Source organism: Bombina bombina, chromosome 6 (genome assembly GCF_027579735.1).
Source record: "Bombina bombina isolate aBomBom1 chromosome 6, aBomBom1.pri, whole genome shotgun sequence".
NCBI classification, from domain to species: Eukaryota; Metazoa; Chordata; class Amphibia; order Anura; family Bombinatoridae; genus Bombina; species Bombina bombina.
Window position 1 is genome coordinate 482,100,053 of NC_069504.1, and position 12,499 is coordinate 482,112,551.

Consider the following 12,499-nt stretch of genomic DNA (forward strand, 5'->3'; position numbering starts at 1 on the left):
ATCGCCTATTGATTTTATAGTTTTCCTTGCAGGAAATCTTTTCAAAGGTTCTCTGTTATCGGTCGTAGGGATTGATCTCCTACCTCCCTTTACAGATCTACGATATACTCGATCCATTACCTTTGCTGATACTTTTTCAGTACTGGTTTGGCTATCTGCTATAAGTGGATGGGTGTCTTTCGGTAAGTATGTTTTTCTTATTTAAGACACTCTCAGCTATGATTTGGCTCTTTATGTATTAATATAAAGTTTTAAATATATGTATTTTACTTATATTTGCCATGAGTCAGGTCTATGTATATTTCCTTTTGCAGGCTGTCAGTTTCAGTTTGGGAAGCATGTTTAGGAAGTTATTTGTCTTACCTGGGGTATAGTCCTTTTTTCAATTTAGGTTTTTATTTAGGGGGTTGGTTGTGTGGGTGGTGAGTTTTACTCTTGGGGGGGGCGTTTGTATTTTTTATTTACAGGTAAAAGAGCTGATTTCTTTTGGGCAATGCCCCGCAAAAGGCCCTTTTAAGGGCCATTGGTAGTTTATTGTAGGCTAGGTTTTTTTTTTATTTTGGGGGGCTTTTTTATTTTCATAGGGCTCTTAGATTAGGTGTAATTAGTTTAAATATTTGATAATTTATTTTTTATTTTGTGTAACTTAGTGTTTATTTTCTTTTTTTGTAACTTAGTGTTTGTTATTTTGTGTAACTTAGTTGTTAGTTTTTTGTAACTTTGTAATTTTTAATAGATTTAAATTATTTGAGTAGGGTTAGGTTTTTAATTATATAATATAGTTAATTTAATTTATACTTTAATGTAATTTTAGTATAACAGTTAGGGTAGGTTAATTATTAGTTTAATGTAATTGTAGGATAATAGTTAGTGTAGGTTAATTAGTAGTTTAATATAGTTTAATTTAATTCTAAAGGTAAGTTTAAATTTATTATAAGATAGGGATTATTTAATATAAAGTTAGCGGGTTGCTAGGTTTAAGGGTTAACAGGTTAATTTAGTTTATGACGATGTGGGGGGCTGGCAGTTTAGGGGTTAATAGGTTTAGTAAGTGTTAGTGATGTGGGAGGCCAGAGATTTAGGGGTCAATACATTTAGTTAGTTGCGGCGGTGTCGGGGAGCAGCGGGATAGGGGTTAATAACTTTATTTAGTTGTAGTAGTATAGTGGCTGTGTTTAGTGACAGCATATAAATAAAGCTGTGAAAAAGCCGAATAGCAGCGAGATCGATGACTGTTAACAGTCCGCTGCTCATCGCCCCGTACTTTGTGCGCAGCTTTTTGACAGCTTTTTTGTTAAATATGGAGAGCGTATTAAGGTCCGCCGCCGCAATGTTAGGTGAACTCAGACGAGCGTATTGGTGCCGTTGAATGCAAGTAAGTTGATGGCTTGATAAGTAGGCCTCATTGACACTGACAAATCTACTTATCTTTTCAAGATTGAGTATATTTATTCCTTGTTAAAGAAGTGTTGGTTACTTTGGATATTGAGGAGTCTAGTCCTCTTGATATCAAAACTAGTAAACGTTTATAAACCTCCTGTGGTTACTCCTGAGATTTTTCCAGTTCCTGATGCTATTTCTGATGTGATTGCTAAGGAATGGATTAAGCCTGGTACTTCTTTCATTCCTTCTTCTAGGTTTAAAAGGTTGTACCCTTTGCCAGCGGCTAGATTAGCGTTTTGGGGAAAAGTCCCCAAAGTTGATGGGGCTATTTTTACTCTTGCCAAACGTACTACTATTCCTATGGAAGACAGTACTTCTTTTAAAGATCCATTAGATAGGAAACTTGAATCTTATCTAAGGAAAGCTTATTTCTCCAACATAGGTGTGTCCGGTCCACGGCGTCATCCTTACTTGTGGGATATTCTCTTCCCCAACAGGAAATGGCAAAGAGCCCAGCAAAGCTGGTCACATGATCCCTCCTAGGCTCCGCCTTCCCCAGTCATTCTCTTTGCCGTTGTACAGGCAACATCTCCACGGAGATGGCTTAGAGTTTTTTAGTGTTTAACTGTAGTTTTTATTATTCAATCAAGAGTTTGTTATTTTAAAATAGTGCTGGTATGTACTATTTACTCTGAAACAGAAAAGAGATGAAGATTTCTGTTTGTAAGAGGAAAATGATTTTAGCAACCGTTACTAAAATCGATGGCTGTTCCACACAGGACTGTTGAGAGGTATTAACTTCAGTTGGGGGAACAGTGAGCAGACTTTTGCTGCTTGAGGTATGACACATTCTAACAAGACGATGTAATGCTGGAAGCTGTCATTTTCCCTATGGGATCCGGTAAGCCATTTTTATTACAGACAGAATAATAAGGGCTTCACAAGGGCTTTTTAAGACTGTAGACATTTTCTGGGCTAAATCGATTTACATATAAGCATATTTTATACTCCATAGCCTTGAGGAATTATTTTAATCTTGGGAATTTTGTAAAATAACCGGCAGGCACTGTATTGGACACCTTATTCTCTAGGGGCTTTCCCTAATCATAGGCAGAGTCTCATTTTCGCGCCTGTATTGCGCACTTGTTTTTGAGAAGCATGACATGCAGATGCATGTGTGAGGAGCTCTGATACATAGAAAAGACTTTCTGAAGGCGTCATTTGGTATCGTATTCCCCTTTGGGCTTGGTTGGGTCTCAGCAAAGCAGATACCAGGGACTGTAAAGGGGTTAAATATAAAAACGGCTCCGGTTCCGTTATTTTAAGGGTTAAAGCTTCCAAATTTGGTGTGCAATACTTTTAAGGCTTTAAGACACTGTGTTGAAATTTTGGTGAATTTTGAACAATTCCTTCATATTTTTTCGCAATTGCAGTAATAAAGTGTGTTCAGTTTAAAATTTAAAGTGACAGTAACGGTTTTATTTTAAAACGTTTTTTGTACTTTGTTATCAAGTTTATGCCTGTTTAACATGTCTGAACTACCAGATAGACTGTGTTCTGAATGTGGGGAAGCCAAGGTTCCTTCTCATTTAAATAGATGTGATTTATGTGACACAAAATTTAGAGAAAATAATGCCCAAGATGATTCCTCAAGTGAGGGGAGTAAGCATGGTACTGCATCATCCCCTCCTTCGTCTACACCAGTCTTGCCCACACAGGAGGCCCCTAGTACATCTAGCGCGCCAATACTCCTTACTATGCAACAATTAACGGCTGTAATGGATAATTCTATCAAAAACATTTTAGCCAAAATGCCCACTTATCAGCGAAAGCGCGACTGCTCTGTTTTAGAAAATACTGAAGAGCATGTGGACGCTGATGATATTGTTTCTGAAGGGCCCCTACACCAGTCTGAGGGGGCCAGGGAGGTTTTGTCTGAGGGAGAAATTTCAGATTCAGGGAAAATTTCTCAACAAGCTGAACCTGATGTGATTACATTTAAATTTAAGTTGGAACATCTCCGCGCTCTGCTTAAGGAGGTGTTATCCACTCTGGATGATTGTGAGAATTTGGTCGTTCCAGAGAAACTATGTAAAATGGACAAGTTCCTAGAGGTCCCGGGGGCCCCCCGAAGCTTTTCCTATACCCAAGCGGGTGGCGGACATTGTAAATAAAGAATGGGAAAGGCCCGGTATACCTTTCGTCCCTCCCCCCATATTTAAAAAATTGTTTCCTATGGTCGACCCCAGAAAGGACTTATGGCAGACAGTCCCCAAGGTCGAGGGGGCGGTTTCTACTCTAAACAAACGCACCACTATACCCATAGAAGATAGTTGTGCTTTCAAAGATCCTATGGATAAAAAATTAGAAGGTTTGCTTAAAAAGATGTTTGTTCAGCAAGGTTACCTTCTACAACCAATTTCATGCATTGTCCCTGTCACTACAGCCGCGTGTTTCTGGTTCGATGAACTAGAAAAGGCGTTCATTAATAATTCTTCTTCTTATGAGGAGATTATGGACAGAATTCGTGCTCTCAAATTGGCTAATTCTTTCACCCTAGACGCCACTTTGCAATTGGCTAGGTTAGCGGCGAAAAATTCTGGGTTTGCTATTGTGGCGCGCAGAGCGCTTTGGTTAAAATCTTGGTCAGCGGATGCGTCTTCCAAGAACAAATTGCTTAACATTCCTTTCAAGGGGAAAACGTTGTTTGGCCCTGACTTGAAAGAGATTATCTCTGATATCACTGGGGGCAAGGGCCACGCCCTTCCTCAGGATAGGTCTTTCAAGGCCAAAAATAAACCTAATTTTCGTCCCTTTCGCAGAAACGGACCAGCCCCAAGTGCTACGTCCTCTAAGCAGGAGGGTAATACTTCTCAAGCCAAACCAGCCTGGAGACCAATGCAAGGCTGGAACAAAGGAAAGCAGGCCAAGAAACCTGCCACTGCTACCAAGACAGCATGAGATGTTGGCCCCCGATCCGGGACCGGATCTGGTGGGGGGCAGACTCTCTCTCTTCGCTCAGGCTTGGGCAAGAGATGTTCTGGATCCTTGGGCGCTAGAAATAGTCTCCCAAGGTTATCTTCTGGAATTCAAGGGGCCTCCCCCAAGGGGGAGGTTCCACAGGTCTCAATTGTCTTCAGACCACATAAAAAAACAGGCATTCTTGCATTGTGTAGAAGACCTGTTAAAAATGGGAGTGATTCATCCTGTTCCATTAGGAGAACAAGGGATGGGGTTCTACTCCAATCTGTTCGTAGTTCCCAAAAAAGAGGGAACGTTCAGACCAATCTTAGATCTCAAGATCCTAAACAAGTTTCTCAAGGTTCCATCGTTCAAAATGGAAACCATTCGAACAATTCTTCCTTCCATCCAGGAAGGTCAATTCATGACCACGGTGGATTTAAAGGATGCGTATCTACATATTCCTATCCACAAGGAACATCATCGGTTCCTAAGGTTCGCATTCCTGGACAAGCATTACCAGTTTGTGGCACTTCCGTTCGGATTAGCCACTGCTCCAAGGATTTTCACAAAGGTACTAGGGTCCCTTCTAGCGGTGCTAAGACCAAGGGGCATTGCAGTAGTACCTTACTTGGACGACATTCTGATTCAAGCGTCGTCCCTTCCTCAAGCAAAGGCTCACACGGACATTGTCCTGGCCTTTCTCAGATCTCACGGATGGAAAGTGAACGTAGAAAAAAAGTTCTCTATCTCCGTCAACAAGGGTTCCCTTCTTGGGAACAATAATAGACTCCTTAGAAATGATGATTTTTGTGACAGAGGCCAGAAAAACAAAACTTCTGAACTCTTGTCAAATGCTTCATTCTGTTCCTCTTCCTTCCATAGCGCAGTGCATGGAAGTAATAAGTTTGATGGTAGCGGCAATGGACATAGTTCCTTTTGCGCGCATTCATCTAAGACCATTACAACTGTGCATGCTCAGTCAGTGGAATGGGGACTATACAGACTTGTCTCCGACGATACAAGTAAATCAGAGGACCAGGGATTCACTCCGTTGGTGGCTGTCCCTGGACAACCTGTCACAGGGGATGAGCTTCCGCAGACCAGAGTGGGTCATTGTCACGACCGACGCCAGTCTGGTGGGCTGGGGCGCGGTCTGGGGACCCCTGAAAGCTCAGGGTCTTTGGTCTCGGGAAGAATCTCTTCTACCGATAAATATTCTGGAACTGAGAGCGATATTCAATGCTCTCAAGGCTTGGCCTCAGCTAGCAAAGGCCAAGTTCATACGGTTTCAATCAGACAACATGACAACTGTTGCGTACATCAACCATCAGGGGGGAACAAGGAGTTCCCTGGCAATGGAAGAAGTGACCAAAATCATTCAATGGGCGGAGACTCACTCCTGCCACTTGTCTGCAATCCACATCCCAGGAGTGGAAAATTGGGAAGCGGATTTTCTGAGTCGTCAGACATTTCATCCGGGGGAGTGGGAACTCCATCCGGAAATCTTTGCCCAAATTACTCAACTTTGGGGCATTCCAGACATGGATCTGATGGCCTCTCGTCAGAACTTCAAGGTTCCTTGCTACGGGTCCAGATCCAGGGATCCCAAGGCGACTCTAGTAGATGCACTAGTAGCACCTTGGACCTTCAAACTAGCTTATGTATTCCCGCCGTTTCCTCTCATCCCCAGGCTGGTAGCCAGGATCATCAGGAGAGGGCATCGGTGATCTTGATAGCTCCTGCGTGGCCACGCAGGACTTGGTATGCAGACCTGGTGAATATGTCATCGGCTCCACCATGGAAGCTACCTTTGAGACGAGACCTTCTTGTTCAAGGTCCGTTCGAACTTCCGAATCTGGTCTCACTCCAACTGACTGCTTGGAGATTGAACGCTTGATCTTATCAAAGCGAGGGTTCTCAGATTCTGTCATTGATACTCTTGTTCAGGCCAGAAAGCCTGTAACTAGAAAAATTTACCACAAAATATGGAAAAAATATATCTGTTGGTGTGAATCTAAAGGATTCCTTTGGGACAAGGTAAAAATTCCTAAGATTCTATCCTTTCTTCAAGAAGGTTTGGAGAAAGGATTATCTGCAAGTTCCTTGAAGGGACAGATTTCTGCCTTGTCTGTGTTACTTCACAAAAAGCTGGCAGCTGTGCCAGATGTTCAAGCCTTTGTTCAGGCTCTGGTTAGAATCAAGCCTGTTTACAAACCTTTGACTCCTCCTTGGAGTCTCAATTTAGTTCTTTCAGTTCTTCAAGGGGTTCCGTTTGAACCCTTACATTCCGTTGATATTAAGTTATTATCTTGGAAAGTTTTGTTTTTGGTTGCAATTTCTTCTGCTAGAAGAGTTTCAGAATTATCTGCTCTGCAGTGTTCTCCTCCTTATCTGGTGTTCCATGCAGATAAGGTGGTTTTACGTACTAAACCTGGTTTTCTTCCGAAAGTTGTTTCTAACAAAAACATTAACCAGGAGATAGTCGTGCCTTCTTTGTGTCCGAATCCAGTTTCAAAGAAGGAACGTTTGTTGCACAATTTGGATGTTGTTCGTGCTCTAAAATTCTATTTAGATGCTACAAAGGATTTTAGACAAACATCTTCCTTGTTTGTTGTTTATTCTGGTAAAAGGAGAGGTCAAAAAGCAACTTCTACCTCTCTCTCTCTTTTTGGATTAAAAGCATCATCAGATTGGCTTATGAGACTGCCGGACGGCAGCCTCCTGAAAGAATCACAGCTCATTCCACTAGGGCTGTGGCTTCCACATGGGCCTTCAAGAACGAGGCTTCTGTTGATCAGATATGTAAGGCAGCGACTTGGTCTTCACTGCACACTTTTACTAAATTTTACAAGTTTGATACTTTTGCTTCTTCTGAGGCTATTTTTGGGAGAAAGGTTTTGCAAGCCGTGGTGCCTTCCATTTAGGTGACCTGATTTGCTCCCTCCCTTCATCCGTGTCCTAAAGCTTTGGTATTGGTTCCCACAAGTAAGGATGACGCCGTGGACCGGACACACCTATGTTGGAGAAAACAGAATTTATGTTTACCTGATAAATTACTTTCTCCAACGGTGTGTCCGGTCCACGGCCCGCCCTGGTTTTTTAATCAGGTCTGATATTTTATTTTCTTTAACTACAGTCACCACGGTATCCTATGGTTTCTCCTATGCAAATATTCCTCCTTTACGTCGGTCGAATGACTGGGGAAGGCGGAGCCTGGGAGGGATCATGTGACCAGCTTTGCTGGGCTCTTTGCCATTTCCTGTTGGGGAAGAGAATATCCCACAAGTAAGGATGACGCCGTGGACCGGACACACCGTTGGAGAAAGTAATTTATCAGGTAAACATAAATTCTGTTTTATATTCTGGCTATCTTCTCAGGCCTGCCATTGCTATGGCTGATGTTGCGGCTGCATCAACCTTTTGGGTGGATAGCGTAGCGCAACAGGAAACAGATCCTGATTTGTCTAGCATTGCTCGTTTGCTTTAACATGCTAATCATTTTATCTTTGATGCTATTTTTGATATCCTCAAAATTGATGTTAAATCTATGTCTTTAGCTATTTTAGCTAGAAGAGCTTTATGGCTCAAATCTTGGAATGCTGACATGGTATCTAAGTCGAGATTACTATCTCTTTCCAAGGCAACAATTTATTTGGTTCTCAGTTGGATTAAATTATCACTGGGGGGAAGGGAGTTTTTTGCCTCAGGATAAAAGATCTAAGGGTAAATCTAAAGCTTTTAATTGTTTTCGTTCTTTTCGACAGAACAAGGAACAGAAAACCAATCCTTCCCCTAAAGACTCTGGTTCCAATTAGAAACCTTCTTCAAGTTGGAATAAATCCAAGCCTTTTAAGAAACCAAAGCCAGCCCCCAAGTCTGCATGAAGGTGCAGCCCTCGATCCAGTTCAGCTGGTGGGGGGCAGATGGAAATTATTCCAAGACATTTGGGCAGATTCTGTTAAAAATCAGTGGATTCAGAGTATTGTCTCTCAAGGGTATCGAATAGGTTTCAGAGTAAGACCTCCTGTGAGAAGATTCTTTCTCTCTCACGTTCCAGCAAATCCTTTGAAGGCTCAGGCTTTTCTGAAGTGTGTTTCAGATCTAGAGCTTTCAGGGGTAATAATACCAGTTCCGTTTCAGGAACAGGGTCTGGGGTTTCAAATCTATTCATTGTCCCAAAGAAAAAAAAATATTCAGGCCAGTTCTGGATCTGAAGTTTTTTAATCGTTTTGTAAGAGTCCCAACTTTCAAGATGGTGACTATGAGGACTATTTTGCCTTTTGTTCAGCAATGTCATTATGTGTCCACGATAGACTTACAGGTTGCATATCTTCACATTCCGATTCATCCAGACCACTATCGGTTTCTGAGATTCTCTTTTATAGACAAGCATTACCAATTTGTCACTCTTCCATTTGGCCTAGCAACAGCTCCAAGGATCTTTTCAAAGGTTCTCGGTGCCCTTCTATCTATAATCGGAGAACAGGGTATTGCGGTGTTTCCTTATTTGGACGATATCTTGGTACTAGCTCAGTCTTTACATTTAGCCGAATCTCACACAAATCAAATAGTGTTGTTTCTTCAAAGACATGGTTGGAGGATCAATTTACCAAAGATTTTCTTAATTCCTCAGACAAGGGTCACCTTTTTAGGTTTCCAAATAGATTCAGTGTCCATGACTCTGTCCTTAACAGACAAGAGACAAATGAAATTGGTTTCAGCTTTTCAAAACCTTCAGTCTCAAGCATTCCCTTCAGTGGCTATTTGCATGGAAGTTTTAGCTCTCATGACTGCAGCATCGGATGCGATCCCCTTTGCTCGTTTTCACATGAGACCTCTACAGCTTTGTATGCTGAATCAATGGTGCAGAGATTATACTCAGATATCACAATTGATGTACTTAAATCCCAACATTCAACTCTCTCTGGCTTGGTGTTTAGACCATCATCATTTAATTCAGGGGGCCTCTTTTGTTCATCCTACCTGGACTGTGATCACAACAGATGCAAGTCTTTCAGGTTGGGGAGCTGTCTGGGGATCTCTGACAGCACAATCAATATTTTAGAACTCTGTGCTATTTTCAGGGCTCTTCAGGTTTGGCCTCTGTTAAAGAGAGAACCATTTGTTTTCAGATGGACAATATTACAACTGTAGCATATGTCAATCATCAGGGTGGGACTCGCAGTCCCCTAGCTATGAAAGAATTATCTTGGATACTTTCTTGGGATGAATCCAGCTCGTGTCTAATTTCTGCGGTGCATATCCCAGGTGTAGACAATTGGGAAGCGGATTATCTCAGCCATCAGACCTTACATCCGGGGGAGTGGTCTCTCCATCCAGATGTATTTTGTCAGATTGTACAGATGTGGGGTCTTCCAGAAATAGATTTGATGGGTTCTCATCTAAACAAGAAACTTCCAAGGTACCTGTCCAGGTCCAGGGATCCTCAGACGGAGATGGTGGATGCTTTAGCAGTTCCTTGGTTTTACCAACCTGCTTATATCTTTCCGCCTCTCGTTCTTCTTCCAAGAGTGATCTCCAAGATCATTATGGAACAATCGTATGTGTTTCTGATAGCACCAGCGTGGCCTCTCAGGTTTTGGTTTGCGGATCTTGTTCGGATGTCCAGTTGCCAACCTTGGCCACTTCCTCTAAGACCAGACCTTCTGTCTCAATGGCCGTTTTTCCATCAGGATCTAAAATCATTAAATTTGAAGGTATGGAAATTGAACGCTTAGTGCTTAGTTATAGATGTTTCTATGACTCGGTGATTAATACTATGCTACAGGCTAGTAAGTCTGTTTCAAGGAAGATTGATTATCGAGTTTGGAAGACCTATATTTCATGGTGTTCTTCTCATAAATTCTTTTAGAATTCCTAGAATTTTACAGTTTCTTCAGGATGGTTTGGATAAAGGTTTGTCTGCAAGTACTTTGAAGGGACAAATCTCTCCTCTTTCTGTTTTATTTCATAGAAAGATTGCTAAGCTTCCTGATATTCACTGTTTTGTTCAGGCTTTGGTTCTTATCAAGCCTGTTATTAAATCAATCTCTCCTCCTTGGAGTCTTAATTTGCAGGCTCCTCCTTTTGGGCCTATGCATTATTTGGATATTAAACTACTTTCTTGGAAAGTGTTGTTTCTTTTGGCTATCTCTTCAGCTAGAAGAGTGTCCGAATTATCTGCTCTCTCTTGTGAGTCTCCTTTTCTGATTTTCCATCAGGATAAGGCTGTTTTGCGGACTTCGTTTAAATTTCTTCCTAAGGTTGTGAATGCTAACAACATTAGTAGGGAAATTGTTGTTCCTTCCTTTCTAATGGCAAGAATGCTCTTGAAAGATCTTTGCATTATTTGGATGTTGTAAGAGCTTTGAAACATTATGTTGAAGCTATTAAAGATTTCAGGAAGACTTCTAGTCTATTTGTTGTCTTCTCTGGTTCTAGGAAAGGTCAGAAAGCTTCTGCCATTTCTTTGGCATCTTGGTTAAAGCTTTTGATTCATAAAGCTTATTTGGAGGTGGGACAATCCCCACCTCAAAAGATCACAGCTCATTCTACTAGATGAGTCTCCACTTTGTGGGCTTTTAAGAATGAAGCTTCAGTTGATCAGATTTGCAAAGCTCTTTGCATACATTTACAAAATTTTACCATTTTGATGTATTTGCTTCTTCTGAAGCGGTCTTTGGTAGAAAAGTTCTTCAGGCAACTGTTTCAGTTTGATTCTTCTGCTAATGTTTCAATTTATGAGAAACTTATTTTTTGTTGAAAATGGCTGTTTTTATTTTATCCCTCCTTTTCTAGGGACTCTTCTGTGGACTTCCACATCTTGGGTATTTCTATCCCATACGTCACTAGCTCATGGACTCTTGCCAATTACATGAAAGAAAACATAATTTATGTAAGAACTTAGCTGATAAATTCATTTCTTTCATATTGGCAAGAGTCCATGATACCCACCCTTTTTCTGGTGCTTATGATTTTTTGTATAAAAGCACAATTATATTTCCAGTTCCTCTTTTTGTATGCTTTTTTACTCCTTTTTCTATCACCCCACTACTTGGCTATTCGCTAAACTGAATTGTGGGTGTGGTGATGGGTGTATTTATAGCCATTTTGAGGTTTGGGAAACTTTGCCCCTCCTGGTAGGATTGTATATCCCATACGTCACTAGCTCATGGACTCTTGCCAATATGAAAGAAATTAATTTATCAGGTAAGTTCTTACATAAATTATGTTTTTTGAAAGTAGACGCTTTTTTAACATTGCATTTGTATAGCCTCTACAAATGTACACTGTACTGAATGTGTTTACTTCTAATATCATGATCACACTGTACCAAACCTGTTCTCTTTTAATAACACCTTTTTTACAATGCATTTTTTTATGTATGACAATGTCTTCAGTAATTTTTTTCGGTATTCCCACAGGCTGTCTTTATTGTTGGGGATGAGGTATTCAGCTTTAAAATGTTGCTGTACCCAGAGGCAACTGAAGGAGCATCCTATACAGACATGTCAGTAGTTGATGGCAAGATATCCCTGAAAGTGGGCTGTATTCATATTGTGTATCTGCACAAATTTCTTATGTCTCTTTTGGTAAGTATTAATTTTATTCCATAATTAATTTGCATGTGCAGCTTATGCAGGATTTTGAATGAAGTGGATGCCATGCACTTCGCAGAATTTTAGATGTTAATTTCAATATCTATTGCTTTTATTCTTCAACTTCATATCTCCACAGAATTTCTTGAACAAATTCCAAGCAGCCAAGGAGGCCCTAAGCACAGCCACAGCCCAGGCTGCGGAGAAGGCTGCAACTAGCATGAAAGAATTTGCCCAAAAGAGCTTCCGCCTCTCAATGGACATTGACCTAAAGGCACCTGTCATTATTATTCCACAGTCCTCCACCTCCACCAATGCTATTGTTGCTGATTTGGGCTTAATCCAGGTCCAGAATAAGTTTTCTTTAGTTCCTGAAGAGAACTGTCCTCTTCCACCTGTTATTGATGAGATGAACATTCAGCTAACGCAGTTGCAGTTATCAAGGTTTGATGTGCCTTACCTTTTAATTTCTGACTTTTTAGCACTTTTATATGTTATTTTTGGTTTATATTTTTTAGATAGAACATCTCATCTCTATGTGATTGTGTAAAAGC

The 12,499-nt window shown here is 40.9% G+C and overlaps 1 protein-coding gene across 1 annotated transcript in view; it reads left to right on the top strand.

Annotated features, from left to right (window-relative positions):
• Positions 1–12,499, top strand: part of VPS13C (vacuolar protein sorting 13 homolog C) — a 1,402,311-nt gene that overhangs the window by 651,663 nt on the left and 738,149 nt on the right. Inside the window, 2 exon segments of the mRNA XM_053719302.1 lie at positions 11,772–11,939; positions 12,085–12,389. Coding sequence (XP_053575277.1) covers positions 11,772–11,939; positions 12,085–12,389 — 473 coding nt within the window.